This window comes from Heterocephalus glaber, unplaced genomic scaffold (genome assembly GCF_053883595.1).
Source record: "Heterocephalus glaber isolate CG9 unplaced genomic scaffold, H.glaber_assembly_v1.0 deba00001593, whole genome shotgun sequence".
Classification (NCBI taxonomy): Eukaryota; Metazoa; Chordata; class Mammalia; order Rodentia; family Bathyergidae; genus Heterocephalus; species Heterocephalus glaber.
In genome coordinates this window covers 3,870,436-3,892,749 of record NW_028258368.1, presented here as the reverse complement: position 1 = coordinate 3,892,749, position 22,314 = coordinate 3,870,436, and the positions used below count along the sequence as shown (strand labels likewise).

Here is a 22,314-nt window from a genome sequence, read left to right as displayed (position 1 = left end):
AAACTTGAATGCTGAGGTTATATTTTAGAAAAAACAACTCATGCATTAGCATCTTTTGTCTTCGAAGACAAACAAATAACATGCATACCATAGGTTCGCCACCACTGATCTAAGGGAACCTTTCAACCTACTTTAGCAGTTTTATTAGAATTAATTGATAAAACTCTTACCTGTATTTTCTGAAGACTTGTGGAAACTTCACTAATATTTTGAGGTATATCGAAACATTTGGCAGTAGTGATTTTTGCATTAACCAACCACTGCTGAAAATCCCTGAAGGCTTTTCGAAATCTTTGTTGTAAAATCTGTTCTTTATTCTGGCAGCCCTTGGATGCTTGCAAACAGAGACTGGAAAAGTGATTTGAACATTCAGTGAGAATGATAAAGTTGATTAAAATAATATTTGACAGAATCAGCAGTTCTTAGTGTACATTTGCCGCATTTAGCAATGCATTTCATACTCAATGAATTAATATTATTATTGAAATAATGCCTGAAAATTTTTTAAAAGCCTCTAGCTTCTACTTGATTTGACCCTTCCTCCCTCCCTCCTTCCCTTTCTTCTTTTCTTCGCTTTTTTTCTTCCTTTTCTTTCCTGTCATTTCCTTTCCTTTCTTTTCTTTTCTTTGCAAAGGGGTCTCTTCTTTCCTACGTAGCCCAGGCTGGTCTCAAACTTACCAGCTCCATCGATCATCCTCTATCTCAGCCTCCCAAGTAGCTGAACTACAGGCAAGCTATGCTATGCCAAGCTTAGCTTCCTCTTCATATGAAAATATTATGAGGTTGGGTGCAGTGGTACCTGCAGCTCCAGCTACTTTTGAGACAGGTGTACTGCTTAACCCCGGAAGTTCAAGGCCGGCCTGAACAACACAGCAAGACCCTGTCTCTTAAAACAATTAAAAAGAAATATTGATAACATCAGGAAAGTTTATGCTTACTAATTGTATTCTTTAATCAAGCCAGAAACTTTTCCACTGTATGTACTCAGGTCTCTAGAAAATCGACAAAGTTCATTCAGCTGAGACTTCAGATCCTCTGTTGTAGGCTCTGCTTTCTGCAGAGCATCCAGGATCTCCTAATAGAAGAACAAGACAGAGGATCAGCCATTTAAATATTCTCAAACTATATAGGCATAAATCATATTACAAATTATTACTGAAGAGTGAACTAACACAGTTAATTCAGTAAAAAAGGGGAGTCTATTTTCAGGATTCCCCTTGATACGTAATAGTTTTTTGTTTCTTTGTATCCCTTTCTATCCATGAATAGACACTCCAATATTAAATGCAGTCCAATGACTAGTGGAAAAATGAATTGAAGTGAGATAACAAAAAGAAGAGAAAATATCCTATGTTGTTTAAAAGCAATTTGACCCGGCCATGATGAGATACCTACATTGTTTAAAGGTGAAGAAGGATCATCTCCATAAAAGTAATACTTATTTTGGATTAACAACACATGTAGCAATTGCTTTTATGTAGTATTGTGCATACTGAAATCTTTGACAGAATTTCTTATAACCCACAAATCTGATTTAACTAGAAGTTCATTCATTTCATAATTTCATTCATATAGTCATCAAATTTTTGCTAAACATCTGTCTGTTATGTGTTAAGCATTTTGCTGGATTCTGGGGACACCCTCCTCTCCCAATGAACAAAGGTATGATTCTTGTTCTTTTTGAGCTTGCAATTCAATTGATGAGAGAGAGACATACACAAATAATCACAGTATTGTACACACTTAATCCAAAATAAAGTCTTAAGGCTTGACAAGGATACCTCCAAAATCAAAGCCATGGTCAGCTGTGTTATACCATTCCTTATAGGACTGTCACATGGACCAAGTGAGATCATGCATGTCAAATACTTAGCACAATTTCTGGCCAACTGATGAATGCTAAATTAGTAAAATCAACAAGAAAATGATCCCCAGATAGTTGAGACTGTGTAGATAGAGAGTGGTATCACTAAAGCAAAATAAATAAGTAAATAGAACAAGCAAATAAATACAAATAAGGAACAACTAAATGAGTATGCAAATAACTGTTGCTATTGTTATAACTATTTTTTGGAGATATTTACTGAGAAATGGCCCAAATTTATAGAGAAACTGCATCCCTCATTGACCAAACAGGTCCGTTCTGCATCCACATCTAGTAAGTGGCACCATTGTCCTCCTGTTGGTATCAATCAGACTAAGCACCATGCTGGCCTCTCCCCCTGCTTCCCCTTCCCACTCCATGCCAGAGATACCCAGTTTGGTCTACATCTTGGCTCCTTGACCCACTTTCCTCTTTGCCTCTGCTTCCATTTACATCTTCATCTTTTCTTTCTAAGACAGCACAATACCCTCCTAATTTGATTCCTGTTCTCTAGTTTTCTCTCTTACATTTTTTCCTTTCTCCTAAGTTGGCCTCTTGTCCCGCTGCCCCCTTCACCTGTCCCCTTAAGTTCTCACACCTCAGCATTCAGCTGAAGCACTGGCTCCTAGAAGGATCCTCTACCCTCCTTCCGGCTGCAGAGTTCCTCATTGGAGGACACACAGTACCACGGGCCTTTGCTACCATCAGGGCCCCCACTGGTTTCCTACTTATTTGTCTTCCCACTGGAGCCATGATTGTGAGAGCAGAGCTGAGCCTTTCTTGCTTTGTCCTCTTTATTTAGCTAAGTCTCTGAATGGAGAGGCATGAAAGATTTTTATTTACAACCATGAAAAGTAACTAGGCTGTATCTCTTTGAAACTTCAAATGTTAAATTGGGAACAACTGTTGTACATCACATTGAATATGTTATTTAAGGGAGAACATTGTAAGAATTAAAGTAACTTATTACCAACCAAAAAATAAAAACATTGAGATTCAAGTTTGTCATTTATAAACTGGGTTACATTAAAAGTGAAAAAATTGGGGCCAAAACTTTACATTAAAAATGTCTATGACTTCGTCCTAAATGGAAGTATCTCAGCAGAGTTTTCATTATACAAAATATTATACCAAGTCATGTATTTGTGATTCAGTTAAGTCCTGGAATATATATATTTTTATATACCTAAGAAGAACTGCTGTATTCCAACAGTAGTAATCTAATAGATGTTAATATAAATGAGTTTTGCAAATGCATTGAACAAGGTGTTTTCTATTATTCTATTATATAGTTTATAGTTCACTGATTTTTATATTTTAAAAGATTCCTTGAGTACCACCATTTCATTGTTTAAGGCAAATAGGTGTGAAGACTGGAGATCTGTATCCTCAATGACAAGGGCTCCCCAACAGCAAAATGATGATATTGGAACCTTGGCAAATCTACTGCTTTATAAACATTTCCCTAAACATTCATTATATTTGAAATATTATCTCCATTTTAAATAAAATGCCCTTATTAGAAATGATATATGAATCCTGAGAAGCAATGTATTATTCGCCTCAGAAACATCTGCCCTAGAGCCATGTGTGGGTGAGGACCTGAGCGTGGGCTGTCTTCTGTGAGTTGCAGGACAACTGAAGACTCCTATTTATGATGGCACTGTCCTGTGTTTTGCAGCCTTCATCTGTGACTTCCTGTTAATAGTACCAGAGTAAATAATAACAATAGCTAAGAACAGTAGTGTAATCTAAGTGCAACCAAATCTTTCTTTTTTTTAAAAAAAAATGCACTCATGCTAATGGAAAGGAAAGGGAAATAAAAAAGAACCAAACCAGTGTAACTGACTTTATCTCATAATCAGATCACATGAAACAATTACAATGCCGTTGTCTCTATTCTACAGAACTAACTGCCTATGCTTTATTCTGGTGCATAAAGCTAAAAATCAAAAAATACATCAAAAAACGAACAAACAAAAAAATTAACCAAACAAACAAACAAAAACCCTAGAAACATTACACAGAAAATAGTATGAAGAGATGATTATGAAGTTTTATTTTATTGTGTGCTAGATCTGTTTCAACTACTTCACTCAAAACAGGACCAAGCTAGAAATACTGCCTGACTTTCTTACTGGCTGGAGCTATTTTGAATTGACTGTAACATAAATAGAAGCAGAGAAGTTTACTTTGCAAAACTTCTTTATAAGGACAGCCATGACTTAGAGCACAGTGAAATTGCAAATACTGAAGAGGTTTTCAAAGATACTAGTGAACAGTGAAAGAAAAGAAAATGATTATAAGTTTCTGTCCATTCTTCATAATTCCTTTTCTGCTTCTTTTTCTCATAATCTGCAAGAGCTGCTACCAGTTAAAAAAGAAAGAAAGAAAAAGAAAAAAAAAGGGTCAGGAAGGCGCCCAGCGAGCATGACGGGGCGATTGTGTTAATGCGTGTTAACTACCTAATTCAAGTACATCTGTCAAAAGCACACACGGGACAGCCAGTCAGGGTGAAAACTCTTAATTGTGCCTTAGTAGGTCACCAAATCTGTGTTTCAAAGCTGTAAACCCAATCTTTTATTTGTTTGAAATAGTTAACTGGCAAGAAAACAGCTATGACTCTCAGTCTATTTATTCCTCTGCCCACGGGCCATGTTTTTCAGACTGAATGGCTCAATACAGTATTACAAAGTCTTACACCATAAGAAGGAAAGGAAAATGTCTCAACTAACAATAACACTGCCTTCAAGAAATAATTACTCCTTTCGCCCACATGTTAACTTTTACCAAAGTTTGATTTATAAGAAAAGGAAAAAGATCAGCCTTTGGAAATTTCATCAGATAAATATTTCTTCCAAGCCTGGATTTTGTATGTTTTTAGTTAGCAAAGACTTTTTTTTTTAACAAGCACGAAAGGGAAAAAAAAAATTTCTGGCATAACCACCAATAGAAAAGAGGAAGCCAACTTACATGTCCTGCGTGCCAGGATTCCACTACCTCAGTATCCGTGTTCTTGCCTTCCAGGAGGGCCAGCTGCTGAGTCCAGGTTTTCAGAAGGGCACCGAACTGTCCCAGGGCCTGCTCAAGCTGGGCCACTTGGCCTGAGAACTCCTGCTCCGAAAGGGCCATCTGACTGACCAGGTCCTCCAGGCTGCTCTGTGTGCGGAACACACTGTCTTCCCACTGTGTCCAGTCGGCACGCAGGGCCTGCATCTCTGTGTGCAGGAGCTCACACCCGCTGGCAGCTGTGTGCTGCTTCACTCCGGGGGCCAGCGACTCCACTCGGCTCAAGCGGCCTGCTCCCAACTCTCTGGAATCTATCAGCTCCTGCAATGGAATATCGCCATGGAAACCAAGGAGGCTGTGAGTCACTGAGCGGCAGGCAAGTTTTCAAATGAGTGCAGAAGGGACTCTGTCCCTCTAGGAAGTTTGAGCAAGTGTGCACAAAGAACCAGGGCCCACACAGCCACCCACCCCTGAGTTCGAAGAGCAGCAAACTAACACTGTGAGCTCCCAGGTTTGTAGCATAATCCCTCAGGAAGCTGCAGCACAAGACAGACCAGGCAGGCACCCTGGATCTGTGCACTGTTGGAGTACAGTGGACCCTTGAGTTACGACCAGCCTGACCTAGGAACAACTCGGGTTATGATTGGAATTTTAGTTTTAACTTAAGACCAAAGTCTTGAGTTACAACCCCTATGCTGGCCGCTTGTGCTTCCACATGGTCTCAGATACAGATTTAACCCTTAAAGAGTTCTAGAAGGAACATGACAACATCCTTTCCTGTGTGGAGTTAACAGAGAAATCCTGGGCCAGTGTCTCTCTAAGGACACTGAGATCTGCCTGTATACAGGAGAGAGACTTTGAGGGCTGTGTGGAGGAGCCTGAGCCTTCAATTGACCAACCTGAGTTACAACCAGCCCTTGAGAATGAACTGAGTGATGTCAGTATTTGGCTATGGTGTATCATGCCTGTCAATAAATAAATGTGAATTTCCTCCTAAATAGAAGGACCGGTAAACATGGACCACTGAATCCTGTTCACCTCATGGTCTCCACCCACCACTATCTTCTTCCACAGGATGGTGGCTTCAATCACATTTCTATTCTGCCCGCAGCAAGGTGACCCACCACAACAGAAGCATGAGTCCTCCTCATTTCCAAACACTTCAGGGCCTCAAGTAAACATTTTTATACCACCTAAAATGAATAATTCACAGACTGACTTAATTAATGTTTAAAGTAATCTGTAGACTGGGTTCACCTACAACTATTATTTTTACCTTTAAAAAAACTGCTAGAAATTTAGCAATTTAGATATTGTTTTAGTCTGGAGGCACATATGCTATAGAGGACAGTAAGATAAAGTTAGAGCATGCATTGGTAAGTAGATAAACAGTGGCATTTCTTTCTGAGAATAGGTTTCTTAGACTGAAATTTTTCTTGATGAAATAGTCAAATGTCATTCATGTATTTATATATCTATTGCTAAAGCCAGGATTTTGTTATCATTATAATACAAAACTATAATATCACTTCTGGATTAAATAGAAGGAAATGATGATTATTAGGGAAAAAACTTCAAGAAGAAAATCAATTAGAAATTAAATGAAAATTTGGGATAAGTATAATGCATATTTCATAAATTATGTTAGGCGTAAAGGATGTCTTAACTAGTTTTTATAATATAGCTTGCATTTCATTTAATTAGATTAAAATAAATATATGTTCTCATAATTATATAGAAGAGAGCCAAATTTTAGTGTTCATCATTTGAAAATACTTATAGAGTAGTCCAAAGCTTAACCACAAGGAATGTAATTTGACACGTGTATAAATGTACCCTGACACACAGTTAGCAGTTAATATACATAGTTAACCTTTCTTAGCAGCTGGACTCTAAAAACCATCCCTGTTTATCATTGTATATAGTAATTAGTGAACTGATAAAGAAAAGTGTAGCTTTTAAAAAATGACATGCTTAATTGTGCCTGAATGAGTGATTTTGAATTTGGAGTTCAAGATGTGTCAACTATCAAAATGCTTACCAGAATACTCTCTTGTGCCTTATCCCAGTTTTCTTTGGCATGACAGTGGATCAATTATTTATAATCAGTAGTTCTACTCATCCATATTTTGAATGAAAACATCATCATTATGAAGTCTTTCAAAATGCCTAATGCATATATTTTCTCATCTTGCATTGGAACTCTTTCAGAACATTATCTACATGTTCACACACACAAGTATTCATGTCTTTACCCATGTGCACATCAAGCTTTAGAGTTGCCTCTTCTGGGTGGTTATTCCTGGGGTTGGAGCTAGTCAGGGGTCCAAAGACAGAGGACATGCTTTCTATATTTCGTCCAAGATTGCCCACTGCCAGCCTCTGAATTTAGAGGGACAGCATCTGAGCAGCTTCATTTTCTCCTTCCTGAATTCCAATTCCTTTTCTCTAATTCTTTCTCCTATATTTCTATCCTTCAGAAGCATTTTATGAAGGCTTTTTGGAGAGAGAGACCATTAGCAACCCAAAGAGCAGCTTTTGGAAAATAATTATCTGACTTCCTCAAATTAACTTTTTAGGCATTAGCCCATCCTTGCTATCTATTCCTCCCACCTCCAGCCATCAGCATTTCCTCCCAAACCCATGGAATTTGGTCCTCTCACCCCTTGCTGTGGGATGACTCTCAGAATGGTTGCCAAAGAGCTAAGTGTCACTCGGTCTTTCTACTAGCAGCAGCTCCTTTCTGCATCTGTGATGGCCAACAACTTCTCCATCAGGGCCTTGATGTCATCACACCCTCTTAGCCTCCTCTCTTTATTATTTCTTCTCTCCTTTTTTCCTTCTCTCTTGCAACTGCTATTCTTCTGTGGCCCTTAAACCTTGGGAGTGCCCGGTTTCTGGCTCTGGGCCCACTGTCCTGTTTGCTACATACATTGGTCTTGGTTTCATCCACTCTGAGGGCTTCAGTAACAAACTGTGTGCAAATAATTTTCAATACTGCATCTCCAATCCAGCTTTCTAACCTGAAAAATACCCTGAATATTCAACTGCCTCACAGACCTTACTTTTAAGGGCAGCGCAACTTCCATTTGTTCACCCTTGAACTCCTGTCTGCCCCTCTATAACCAAGCTCCTCTGAATGCATTTATTTTCCTCAGGTGGTGATACCTCTATTGAGTCCAGCTAAAGACTTGACCTTCACCTTTGACCCTTCCCCACCTCGTCACCTCATGGCCAATGAATCTCTTATTTGCCAAATTCACTGGGCTTCTTTGTTTAGTGTGCTATGTGGCAAGCTCAGTTATAAAAATTGTATATGCATGGTCTAATTATCCTTAAAACAACTCTGTGTGGAAGGTTTTATTTTAATTCCCTTGTTTTCTTCTTCCACTTAAGACGTGAGGCTGGAAAACACAAAGTAACTTTTCCAAAGGCACAGCTAGAAAACCAGGGGAGGCCGGATGCATAATGGCTTTTCCCTGTTTCCAGAGCCTGCACTCTCGAAGAGCACAGTGAGTTACCTTTGCATTGGTTTTGTCAGCCCAGCATTCTGGCATCTATTTCTTAGGGTTACACTACGGCAACCACCACATTTGCACACAGAAGATGCTGCATTTTGCCCATAAGTGCAAAGTCCTCTGGATTCTTTTATATAATCTTGTTTATGTTTAGGATTATTAACTGAATAAAAACCAACTTAATCCAGGCAGGAAATGTTCCAAATGACAGAATCTCATACACCAAATTCTTATGTCAATATGCTATCTGTACTCAAGACCCCATGAAGCAAATGTATAGTGTATCAGTCCATTTTCTGACCTTAATTTTTAACAACTTTTTCTGAGTGGCTGATGAATCCCCAGACATGTCTGACCACCTCTGGAGTTCTTCCTTCGCTGAATGGAGCCAATCAGTGAATTCCTGGACTGCGTCCAAATACATGAGATGGTCTTTCACGATTTCTTCCACTTTCCTCATTTTCTCCTAGCAAGCACAGAAAAGGCTGCTTTACCAGTTGGTACTGAGAACAAGACATCAGACAAGATGATAGGCCTGACAGAGGTTACTTAACATATCTCAGAGGAGTTCATTCTCATTCTTAACTTTTCTCTGAGTTTAATACTTAAAAGAGAAACTAGAAACCTTGAACTAAGTAAAGCTTCGAAGAAGCAACCATTTTTTTTCCTGTAAATTTATTGTTGTTAGCATAAAAAGGCAAGCTTAAAAAAGTTGGATAATATCCTTAACAACCCACTTCATCACAATTATCAAAACTATTCTTATTATGCAAGCAATTATTTTTTAGCTTGGTGTACAGCATTCTGTTCAGCACTTTAAACACATTTTCCATTTAATCCTGACACCGCTTCTATGACTTGGATACTGTCACTTTCACCATTAAATAGAGGACACACAAGTTTACGGAGGTTAAGCGGCATGCCTAAAGTCATACATCCAAAAAGTGTCAAGGTCAGGATTCACACTTAGCAAAATATGAAAATAAATATCTTTGTTAATACTTATAATATCAATAAGACAGAGTTCCCAAAAGCAAACCAAAGTAGGAAAAAACTAACAAAATTCTCCCTTGATTTCTATACCAGTCACAATTATGCAAAAAAAAAAAGGAGGCAAATAAAAATTCATTCGGAGGGTGAATACATGAAATAGTCTATGTTTTGGAGAATAGGGAAAGGTGGTTTTTACTGAAATAGGAAATGAACACATGATTGAAATCAAGGGGGCAAATAAACTTGCATTTAATTCTTTTTTTTTTTTTTGTACCAGGGATCGAACTTGGGACCTTGCACTTGCCAGGCAGGCAGCGGAACCACTGAGCTAAATCCCCGGCCTAAACTTGCATTTAATAAAACAAATGTGCAGCAAAAACATAGGCACTTTAAACACTGATATTTGATGTTCCAGAATTTTACAAAGAAATTAAATTGACTAACAAAGTAGAAAAGGACAGAAAATAATGAATAATCCCAAGATAAAAGAAAGAGAAAAATACATCTGCAAGTGTAGGTGAGAAACAATCTTTAATACCTAACAAAACAACAACAAAAAAATAGTTTCAGAGCAGCTGGTTCTCCAATAATTTAATCAGCTCTCGATACACAGTCCAGGTTTGCTTTGAACTCAAGATCTTCCTGCCTCTGCCTTCTAAGTGTTAGGATCACTGGTGTGAACTACTGGGCTTGACCTTTATCTTACTCTTTACTTTAGTCTTGAAGCCTTTCTCGGTTATAAAGCACTAACCTTGGCCACAGTTGTTATATCATGAAACTGTGTCTTCAGCTCCTCTTGGGCTGCTTCCTTGAAGGACTCATCCCGAGTCCTCTCATAGAGCTCCCTGGACTTGGCGTTCAGACGGTGCAGAGCGCTGGTGTGATCTTCTGCCTCAGAGACGATGGACTGAAAATGGTCCAGCAGGGAAAACTTCTCCTTCAGGCCTGGCTGCAGTTGTAGAGGACGTTCTATTTTCTCATCCACTGATTCCATCCACTGCTCCAGCTGGCTTTTCCTCTCTAGGTGGTCATTCCATTGGCTAAGCACAGACTCCAGAGTGCTAGAGTTAATACCACACAATTTAAAAATGGCTTGTCTTGATATTGCTACCAAAATCCAATCTCAAGGTCACTGCATCCTTGGGCTGGGGATGTGGCTCAGTGGCAGAGGGCTTGTCTGGCATGCATGAAGCCCTGGGTTCCATCCCCAGCACTACCCAAACCCAAACAAACCAAACCAAAACAAAAGCCTATTAGGTCATTATATTTTTGTAAATGGTTTCACCAAATACTGTTGTAAGGGATGAAAATGTTGCTTTGACTACAGGAAGAATGTGCTTCTCTGATCCACTGCACCCAGAGCACGATTCCTTTACACGGGGTAAATCAATGCTAAAATGTGAAGTAACACGCTGTGGTCAGACCTGTATCAGGAGACCTGCCTTCCACATGCTAGGTGTCTTAAGTAGATAGACAAATTTACATGCCATGCTGTAATATTCAGCACTGGAAACATTAATTAAATTTTAGTTAGTATAAATCAATTATTAAGTTTCTTGGGATTAGCTTATTTTATTAAAAATAATATGGCAATTATATTTTGTTTACAGTTCAAAGGCATTCTCCCTGAGTAAATAATATTAGATTGGTTTTCATTTAGGGCCACACACATGCAAACACACACAAGCCGATGCTTTGTATTGTATGTGTGAACAAATGAAGGCTCAATGTACTTCTAATGTAAAAAAATATACACAGTCACAAACATAATAGTGAAGTAACTAACTAGCTTTCCAGATATTAAAAGCAAAGGCTTTCCAGACTAGCATTCAGAAAAGTCACCCAAAATTGAGCTTTACAAACTATTCTAAATCCATCTTCAGTGACTGCCCCAGTGTCCCTCACCTGCATGTTGAGTTAGGATTTGGTTAACAAACTTCCGATGTTTGCTCAAACTGCTGCTTTGGCATCAATAGGAACCTCATCATATATACAGTAGAGTCGCATCCTTTCCTAAAAGAATTTTCTAAAAAGTCTGAATCAATCTCCACTTCTTCAGAAGCCACCCAGACCTGCATCCTTTTACACCCACTCCATGTCTTTTGAAAACTCTGAATTGCACAACCTGGGTCAGACTTTTCTGGAGAGTATTCTCCTATGTACCCCAACCTCTGACTAATTAGAGGGCAAAATCTATTTTCTTTTGTTTCGTTATTTTAACACAATATTTTGAATACTGCTACTGCTCAATGTCTAGTTGTCTAATATCCTGCAGAACTGGGAAAGTCAAAGATCTGAATCTGCTTCTTGTGTTTAAATTTTTGTTCTAATATCTGCAAAGTATTTGCTTACAGTCCTATAAAATTTTGTGAAGCTGTCCTATTGTCAAAGATCAGGAAGTTTAGCTGGTGCTCCAGCAGGCTGCTATAGAATAAGCTATCACAGAATCTGACCTTTTTCTTGCAGACCACTAGGAGTTATTATTAAGAAGCAAAGTACTGCCTACTTTGCAAATCACTACTTGTGTTTTGTATTAAAGGACATAAAATCCAATTTTTAAGTGTAACCATGGCTTACTGGTGATACTGCAATGGATGGTGGCAGTGTTTATTTTGATTTCTTCCATTCATCTATTTGTTACAATCACACTGGGCTCTCACTTCTTACATGATCTGATAGTATAAGTGATCTTCAGAATATGGGTCCTAGGATGTGTTCCAGTATAATCCTGATTTGTTATCATTTGCTCAACAAGCTAGTCAGATTATTTGTAGCCTCTCTCTCTCTTTCATTTAAATTAAAACATAATTTTACATAAAACATTCAAATTCTACACATTAAAGGTTAATGTGATATTTCAATACTTGTGTACATGGTATAATGCTGAAACAAGGTTAATCTTAACTATCTCAAACATTTATCATTTCTTTACAGTGAAAACTTCTAATATACTTTTTTCTGTCTTTCCAAATGCACGGTATATCACTGTTCTCTTTAGTCACCTCATTATGCAATAGCATCCCAGGATTTCTTCCTCCTAATTATAAATTAGTACCCACTGATCAGCCATCCCCCATCTCTCCCCAGCCCTACTCTCTGCAGCTTCCTGTAACTACCACTCCACATCGTGCTTTCATTTTCTTTGAGATAATTTCCGTAAAGTCTACACATGAGTGAGATTGTGTGACACTATGAAAGCTCTGCATGGGCTGATTTTTGGTGGTATGAGAATGTTCCACAGTTAGTTGTCTGGGCTCCACCAATGTGACAATGAAAACCACCCTCTCTGTTTCCTACAAGCCCAGTGTGGGTGATCTCACCTTTGGTTAAGGAACAGATTTATACTTAAGCTCAATGGTTGCCAACAATGTATTCCCTACATATTCCTTTAAAAAGCTAAATATTATTAAAGAACCATGTATCCTTGCTTTAATGACTTGAAAAGAAGCATTCTCTTGAGCCCATGGTTTGGGCAAGATTCCCTGAGAGATGTTAATGGGGAGATGTGAACATTTTAAAAATAAAACAAAAACACAAACAAAAAAAGCATAGTCTTTATCCTTGGGGAATGCAATGTAGGCAGGGACAGGCATGCATGCAACCTGCTAAAATAGCATGCTCGGTAACTCTACCCCAGGGTGCCTCAGGACTGGTCCACCATTTACTAAGCCCTTGGGTGTTATGTGGGTAAATACATATTACAATAAACTGTACCTCTGAGTATGGACAGAGGTGCTCATGATATCAGCCCACGCGTTCTTAAGAGTCTGTAACTGAGCCTGAATCGCCTTCTGGCCTTCTTCACTACTGCTTTTCATGGCCTGTTCCCCTTTGCCAAGGGCCATGTTCAGCTTGACTTCTCCTTCACCTTTCATCAAGAGAATATCCTGGGAGGGGAGAGAGAATATTTGTCAGTAGGAGTACGAAAATCTTCTGCTGTTTTTTAAGAAGGGTTATGTTTCTCACAAAAATTAACGTAAGGAACATCTTACCATCAAAAATAACAATCAACTCTAGTCCCTACTGTAATATCACATTTCTCTTCATTGTTAGATACCAGGGAGTCCTAGAGTCAAATATGAACTCCAAATTAAATTCTTAGAAAATATTGGTCCCTTAGCTTGATTGGTTTCAAAGAGTGAAAATAAATTATTTTGAAAATGAAAACACAACTGCCATAATCCTAACCTTCACATACATTCAATGGTGACTGATTCCTAGAATTCAAGGTGACTGTTATGGCTTGTGTCAAGACGTCTCCCAAAGCCTCATGCAGTCAAAGGAAGGGCTTTTCAGAGGTGGCTGGATCTAGAGTGTGTGGTGCTGGGATCAAGGGTGTGTAGTTACTAAATCAGCCCACTGATTGGTCTGACATAGCTCTGGCTAGGATTAAGGGTGTGAGTGCTATACCTGGCCAGGGTGGGGGTGGGGGGTACCTTGCATAAAATATAAGGGACAGAAAGAGGGCTAATGTGCTGCTTGTCATGGGCTATTTCTCCTCTGTGATGCCCCTCTGCCACAACACCCTGCCTTGGAGCCAGGTGACTATGGACTGAAACCTCTAGGAACTGTAAGCCAAATAAACCAAGACAGTGACCTACATTGCCAGTCTAGGTTGGTGGTCTGCTGTGTGCACAGCCTTGTTTGCTTCCAACATGGCCCCTACCTAAGCCTGCATAAATGCTGAGTGGTACACTGATCTTTCCTGTGAGACCAGGAAAGCAGAAAATGAGGACTAGTGTTTACCTTTGCATTCCCAGCAACTTGCATAGTGCTCGGAGCAGAGTAGGTACTCAGCGTTTGCTGACTGTTTAACTCAATTAAAATAGGAATAACTTTAAAGGTATTTGAACAAAATTGCTCCTTTGCAAGAGAAAAAAGAAATATATCTTTTTTGCCTGATTTCTCCATTTTTGTCCACACAGTCCTTATTTAAAGGCTCCCAGAAGGATTAGGTCAAACTCAAACCTCTGAGAATCTACTCCAGTTGCTTTCCAGCAGTTGTGAGCAGCTGGTTCCCTGCACCTACCTGTATCTGTGACAGCCGGCTCTCCAAGGTCTCCTTGCTCCCAAGAGTGCTCTCTGCACAGGCCAGCCTGTCTTGGATGTTTCTCACCCGGGACCACATGTCCTGCATTGCTTCCTCCAGGGCCTCGTGCTCCTGGAGGGCAAGCTGGCAGCTCTGCAGCCTCTCCTTGGTCATTCTGAGCAGGTTCTGGTAGCTGGTGAGGAGCTGGGAGCCCAGGCGGCCACCCTGCCCTGCACTGTGGCTTTCCTCACTAAGAAGCTGCCCTCTCTGGGAAAGTTTATCGAGAGACTCTCTGAAAAAGAAACAGGAAAAAAATTTAATTCTGACATTCCAGAGCACAGGGGAGTGACAGATGATTGTTGATACTGGAGCAGGAGCCAGACAAAGGCTTGCAGCTGACATGCCTTTAAAAGTAAGGCAGGCGCTGGGAACCAGGCTGGATACTTGTGTTCTCTTATTGGCTCTCTTAATGGAGTTAATGGTTGTTTGTGGAAATGATCCAACCCATGCTGTGCCTGGATCCAAAGAGCAGTGAGGGAGCTGACCATCTCACCAAGAATTCAGCTCAGAAAATGGGCCCTGCTCCCTCTCCAGGCTCATCCCTAGCATCTCTCCGGTCCTACTGAGTGTTCTAACTGTGACAAGCTCTCTGCAATTCCTAAAGCACTCTGCTGTTTGAAGTACACACTTTGCATATGCCTCATAAGGTCACATGCAAAGTGACCACACATGCAACAGTGATACCATAAGATTCTCTCACCTAGTTATATGGTAGCATTTCAGTTTGTGCAAATCTACTCTGTGGTGTTTACACAATGACAAATTCACCTAACAATAAGGTTCTTAGAAAGCATCCCATCGTTAAGCAATGACTGACAGAGACTGCCTTTGGGAACAGCCTTCTGCTCCTTTGGTTTTGGCCTTGTTTTCATTCAAGAATCAATGAAGCATCACATCTCCAAGGAGCACCCACAACAACCCAGGAGAGTCTGGCAGTGCCGTCCCTTCATGTGCTCTCTGTTCCTTGTCTTGCTTTTTTATCTAACATATCTTTCTCAACCCACAAAGGTATCATCCTCTTAAAACCAGAGCTATAACATGGATCTTCTATCCCTAGAACCGAACAGAATGTGAAGCAAACAAAGCGAGAAAAGTTTCTTTCAAAGGCCTTTGTAGATGCGATATGTTTTCCTTGCTGTATCTTGAGTATTGCGTTCATCTCTCTTTGGACCTATGTTAGTAAGGTCAAGGGAAAAGCTTAAGCACTATGTAGCTCGGTACCTTATTTTGTTTTTGAAGTAGAGTTCTGAGTTATGTTTTCGTTCGTTACTTAAGTGCAATTTGGACAGTCATTTACTGTAGCTATTTTTATTGTAAGCTGACAATTTATAATTGCCTATATTTATGGTATAAAGTGATGTTATAACATATGAATAAATTGTGCAGTAATTAAATTAATCAGGTTAACATGTCAATCACTTCAAATACTTAACATTTTGTTTTTTGTGGTGAGAACACTTGAAATTTATTCACTTACCAATTTGGATGTACAATATTCTATTTCAAACTATATTCACCATGCTGTTACTCTAAAAAGAACAAAAACTCCTTCTTTCTACTTAACTCAGAGTTTGTACCTTTAACCATCATTTCATGATCCCCTGGCTCCCAAATCCTAGTGCCCTTCAGTCTAGAGAATTCTTACCAGCTCATCTAGCAGGAGAATATGGGGTACAGAGGGGAGCGAGGAAATGTTTTAACTACTAGTCAAATGTCTGACTACTAGTAAAAGAACATAAAGTGAGTCTTCTAAAAGATATTTATTATACTTGTAATCTGTTTGCCAAGGCAAAAAGCTTCCTTAAACATTAATGTGAGCTAAATAATAATCCAGGATAAGATATTTCATTTGTTACTACAAGATGAATTGTTTAATGCATGAAAAAATCCAGTGAGTCTCAGGTCTGGGTACTTTAAAAAGTATGAGACATTTGCCCAAAATATTTGAAGCACTGGAAATATGAAGAAAAATTCTAGAAGACTGGGAGTAGTAAGGAGCAAGTGAAAGAATTCAAGTGACCCAGCACATGATCCTGGGTGATCTAGGATTGTCTGGAGAAGTGGCCAGCTTGGTGGGAAACATCCTGGGTACAAGCACACCTAAGGTCACCTACCATCTGCTCTTGGAATACCAGAGAGTAAAACTTTAAGAAAAATGATGTGTCAATCAAGGTCAAAAAATTGTAATTATCACAAAAACAATAACGAGTAAAGAAAGACATTGAATCTGGGGATGAAGGGTATGTAGAGCACTTTCTTCAATGTGGTTTTAGTGTAATGATGGCAGAAAAAGTTGGCACAAAGGAAAGTACTGTAAAGAGAAGTCTATGGAGAAGAAACAGAAGCTGACAATATGTAAAGCCATTTAGCAGGTCTAGAGAGCCAAGAGAGGTGGGTTTGGTTGTGTTATATTGTATCCAGATAATAGTGTTTAGAAAGCAAAATAAAGTGTTGTATAATTTTCAGAAAGTTAATGTTAGAATGATGCTATTATTTTGTTAATTCCATAAATATTTTCTATTTTTCTGGCACCTCCCTACACAATGGGAATATAAAGATGCCAAAGACATGAAGTTCCCGATCTTGAAGGACTTAGTTGGATGTTGGGGGTGATCCAGTAAACAGACGTAGTCATCAGTAATGGCTGCCAGTGATGGAATAAAAGTGTTTCAGGGAAACTATAATAGTCATCAAACTAGCACATGTACAAGCAGTTGCCAGTAAGGGTCCTGCTGTTCAGTTGTTTACATGCTTGTTTCTCAAGGCAAGGAGTACTAGGCATGTGTGACCATAAAGATGATGCAGTGGATACAGAGAATGCTCAGGACCTGAATTAGGTAAATTTTACAAAATTAATTATTGTTGATTTATCTGTGCAAACACTAGGGTACTATCCTCTTCTGCCTCACAGACCAGTGGTCCTACTCTTGAAGAGGATGATTTTCAGAAGCCCAGGTGTTTGTTGAAGCTATGTTTCCCTGGAGGAAATTGTTCTGCCTTCTGGTGGAGAGGAAGCAACTAGAAATGCCAGGGGTAAAGCATGAATTTAGGAACCAAGGTGCTGAAGATGGGTGGTAAGTCAGAAGCACAGATCAGTGGCCTGTACATGTTAAAGAAACCATGGCTTCCACTCTCAATGGTTAAGGAATAAAGAGAAGAAGACTGTAGTAGAGAAGAGGAATCAAAGGAGAGTCAGACATAATGACTATGCCTCTTTGCTTCATCAAGAATATTATGAGAGGGCCGGGGATTTAGCTCAGTGGTTCCGCTGCCTGCCTTGCAACCGAAAGGTCCAGAGTTCAATCCCTGGTAACAACAACAACAACAACAACAACAAAAACAAAACAAAAAAGAATATTATGAGGATGGGTCCATAAGAAATGCAACTACAGCATGAAATGTGTGAAGAATACATGGAAGTTGAAGCCTACAGCATTAATTTTGTACCTTTACAGTTATTGTAAGCTTAAGGTCTCCTTTTTTTCCTATCTGCTTTACATTATATTACTAAATCTTCAAAACAACCCCAGAAAGGAAAGCACAGTATTGTCAACACCTTGTTTAAAGGAAAAAATAAAGAGTTCCAGTAGGTAAGAGACCTGGCTGATTTTTCAGCACAAAAGTGAAACTCATATGCAGATTAGCTCTTTATTTCTATCGTGGTCTACAGAATGACACACTGAAGTAGCAACATCTTGTATTCTAGTCATTCAGGGCTCAGAATAAGTCAGCATCAACAAACAACCAAACCAAACCAAACCATCATGTAGTTGAAAATATAACAGCAGGTAAAGGAGCCATTCTATTTTTGTTTCCATACCTCGCAGCCAGAAGTTCTCCCAGAAACATTTCAACTTTATGAACTTCATTTTTCTTTTCAGCAAGATGCTGTTTACTCTCTCCCAAATTTTCTGTATTTAACCTTTCTTCCATTTCGTGGATCCATAAGTTCAGTTTTCTGTGCTGATCTTCAAAGCTAAAGAAAAGAAAAATATTTTAGAGAAATCCTGCTGTGCTCATTACAATAGTAAGTTCTAATAGCTAAGGTCACTATGTTTTTTTTCAGCAATTAAGATCTCATGAAATTTCAAATTATAAAGAAAAATCAACAATAAGTCTGACTACTTGTTTCAGTAACAAAGTGAGAAGTCATGGTAATATATTTTGAGATACAAGCCAGGAAAAATTACCTTACATACTAAATTGATTTCATATTTGATAACGGACAGTATGATTACATTTCTATGCCAACATACACTTAACTTTGTGTGTGTGGGTACAAAGACTCTTGAATTGGTGCCAGTGGGTAAGTGGGACATGTACAGCTCCAGGGAAAGAAGGGAAAGTGTTTTTTTATGTCTTTGTTTCTTAAGGGAATTTGAATTTGGTACAAAAGCTCTAAGCTTTGATGACAGTATATGCTCTCCCAGAAACCTGGACAAGTGTAAGAAATTATTTGGCTACTAGAAAGGCAATTGGATCTTATTGACATCTTTTCTCCTCATACTGATGAGGATTTTTTTCCTTGTAATTTGATATTCATCCTCATTGACATATATCATTGATCGAAATCTTGATACACAAAATTCTATAGTCACTTTCTGCCATGATATTATCCAAGCAGAAATGGACACAAGGAAAAATCTTAAATCACCTAAAATTGAATGTATAAAAGCCCTAACATCTCCTGTTAGCCAAATAGATGAAAATTGCATGCAACTATGCCATTTACAATTACTACTGAAAACAATTTTAATATATAGAAAATAAAGCCAAATAATAACTTTAGAGTCTGAGCAATTGATTATTGTACTAGAATGAGCCTGCACTGAAGGTAGATCAAACATCATTATAATTTAAACTCACAATTTCAAATTTATGTTTGTTCACAAGCCCCTTTTCTCTGTGTAATGAAATCTACGTTTATAGGAACAACCTACCTCCCCAGCTCAGAAGCACAGTCTTGGAGGGCCTGCTTGTCTTTAAGGCATTGCTTCAGAAATGCTTGAAACTCTTCATTCGCCTTTGTAATCTGCTCCTGAATGCTGCTGACAGTTTGTTTCGACAGGTGTGCATACAGAGTCTGTCCCTCCTGAGTCACTACATCAAGTTTGCTTTGCCCATCATTGACTGAGTCCAGAATGTTCTGTTGCAGGAAATAAAGGTAATGAGATATATTTGCTATTATTCAGAGACACTGATGCATGGGCTCATTCATTATAATGCTGAGCTGAGATAGCAGAGAAAAAGAAAACCAAAGCCCAGAAGGAAAATGTGTAATAAGCCTGGGACGCGAATGATGCATTTGAATGGATAGAATCAAGGATCCTAAGGAAGTTAGGCCAGCCTTGGGAGGCACTGAGGGCAAACAGAATGTTGTCTGTCTAGAAAAGAGGATGATCGCATCACAGTCTTGTTCTCAATTCCTCCTCAGTCTCAGTGTCTCAGAAGTACTGTGACATTCCTCTAACCGGCCAACTGCTCCCTTCCTCCTCCTCCTCTTCTGATCCACCCAACTCACACAGTCAGACCCTCAGGAAAGGGACCTTTCCTTTTTCGTATGTGCCTCTTCCTTGGATCTATACATAGAATGGCTCCTACAGAGCCAAAGAATCCCAGAAGCCAAGGCTAGCTGAGCCTCTCCCTTGAGCTCCAGAGTGGCATGTCAATTGTCACTCTGACATTTCTATGTGGAGTTCGGGAGACCCAAGATTTAAAGGGAACAATTCCATATGTGAATTCATCATGCCTCTTGCAAAACAGCCTTCCTTTTACTATGACAATCTTAATTCCCTGACTTCTAATATAATGAATGAATTACTGATATCACTTTCATTACCTATTAGGCCACAAAATCCACAGGGTACATGTTAGTTTTTTTGTTTATCTTTTTTTTTTTTACAATACTGAACTTTGAATAAGTTTCCAGTGTTCTGCTCAAATTAGGTGCTAAAAAAAACTTAGCCCAAACCTAATTTGAATCTATTCTTCTGTAAGTAATTTCTTAACTCTGCTTTACAATGACATTTTCCTTCTTGAATTCACACAATTTTCCTAGTCAATAGAGTCCAAATAACTTGAAATAGACATTACTTTAATTTGCATATATTTTACCTCAAAATTTAGACACTAAGCTATTTTTCTCCCTCTTTTAAAATCTCCACAACAGTGATAAAATAGATAGAATTATTCATATTTTTACTACTATAAAAGTGAAAAAATAGATTTCATTTTGAATGAATTCCAAAAAAATGTTTCTCTGGCACAAAGAGAGACAAGGAGACCTAGACAATCTCTAGCTCCGAGTTGTTTTCTAAGTTACTTTCTATGTTGCCTGTGTCTATCTGACACAGTAAGGCCAATTCTGCTAGAGAAGAAGAAGAGATGAACTGAAATGAGATTTGGGAAATGAGAGGACCTGAAGGCACCTGAGTGCAGTGTGCAAAGAAGGATGCCAGCTTTCGTACCTGGAGATCATGGAGCTTTGCCTCCAGAATTTTACTGTTGCCAGTTCGATCAGATGATTCTTTGGCTGCTGCTTTTGCTCCCAAAAACCATTCTTGGAATTCCTGCATAGAATCTTTTGAAAGGTAATGAGGATCAGGAATAAATCCAAAACACTGAATAAGTTCCCAGGATTGACACATGAATTACTTCTGCACTTCAGCCCATCTCATTCTCCCTTACAAACATTCCAGAAAGAAGATGATAATGTAAAACATAATACAGCGTGATCTACAGCCATTACTGTGGATGGCAGAACTGGAAAATTATCTTAGAGAAGAGATTGACAACCAACTGGTATTCTTGGAATCCCTGATTTCCTATCATGCTTCTTTCTTTGGGTAAAGACTATGCAAGAATTCAAGGGCTGGAGCACTGAAGTTATTTCTTTTCAGTACTGGAGATTGAACCTAAGGCCTTTGCACTGAGCCACATCCCCAGACCATTTTTATCTTTTATTTTGAGATGAGGTCCTCTAAGTTACTAAGTTGCCTAGGATGGACCTGAACTTGCAATCTTCCTGCCTCCATCAGCCTCCCAGAGTCCTTGGATTACAGGCATGTACACCATGCCTGGCTAAAGACATTTTTATCGCTCAGGGACGAGCCATTTCCACTTTTTACTGCATCACCCGAGAGCTGCTGTGCATTCACATCAGCACCTTGGCACTGCTATGGGGAAGCAAAAGCACAGGACAAGTGGTTTCCTCACTCATGGCTGTGCCTGTGGTCTCCTAACATCCTGGTTTATTGTGTCACTTCATCCTAGCATTAAAAATATCCTTATTATTTCATCAGTGGCTGTGGGCCTCTTGAAAAGCTGAAATAATTCTCTACATTCCTAAATTAATGCATAGAAAACCCAGATGAAATTCAGAATCATCAAAATGGTGGACACCTGCTTTCTTGGGGAGAAAGGAGAAGAATTCTGCGTAGGGAAAAAGCCCCCAGCACATTACTTCTGCTGCTCAAATCGTAACGCAGGAATGAATTTGAAATGGTATACTTTTGGAAAGTGTCCTCCAACTTTTCCTGGCAGTTTTTAGACAGCATTTAGTTTGGACTCGTTCTTAAGAACAATTACCCACACCCAGGCCCATCAGTCCTCACCACTGAAATGTTTTTCCAGAGAATCCTGCAGGCTGGCTTGAGTTTTACAGCACAGCTGGTTCATGGCTTCCTGCTTCTTTATCAGGCCTGTCATTGCCCGACCCAGGCTCTCCAACTCTGCTGAGTGGTACTTGCGACACAAACTGTTGAGATTCTCTTGGGTAGAGCTGATGTTTCTTTGCTGACTTTGAAGCTCTTTTTCTATATCCTATAGGGTAAAAATATACC

At 39.1% G+C, this 22,314-nt stretch overlaps 1 protein-coding gene across 18 annotated transcripts in view; it reads right to left on the bottom strand.

Moving 5' to 3' along the window:
* The window catches only part of Syne1 (spectrin repeat containing nuclear envelope protein 1), a 473,610-nt gene that overhangs the window by 224,067 nt on the left and 227,229 nt on the right, over positions 1–22,314 (bottom strand). For all 18 annotated transcript variants that reach the window (XM_087193553.1, XM_087193567.1, XM_087193559.1 and 15 more), the window contains 11 exons: positions 22,087–22,294; positions 20,941–21,053; positions 19,414–19,619; positions 18,294–18,449; positions 14,414–14,705; positions 13,099–13,271; positions 10,136–10,445; positions 8,693–8,857; positions 4,838–5,194; positions 939–1,075; positions 171–348 (listed from right to left, as the gene is read on the bottom strand). In XM_087193553.1, the coding sequence (XP_087049679.1) occupies positions 171–348; positions 939–1,075; positions 4,838–5,194; positions 8,693–8,857; positions 10,136–10,445; positions 13,099–13,271; positions 14,414–14,705; positions 18,294–18,449; positions 19,414–19,619; positions 20,941–21,053; positions 22,087–22,294 (2,295 nt within the window). The remainder of the gene's footprint in view (positions 1–170; positions 349–938; positions 1,076–4,837; positions 5,195–8,692; positions 8,858–10,135; positions 10,446–13,098; positions 13,272–14,413; positions 14,706–18,293; positions 18,450–19,413; positions 19,620–20,940; positions 21,054–22,086; positions 22,295–22,314) is intronic.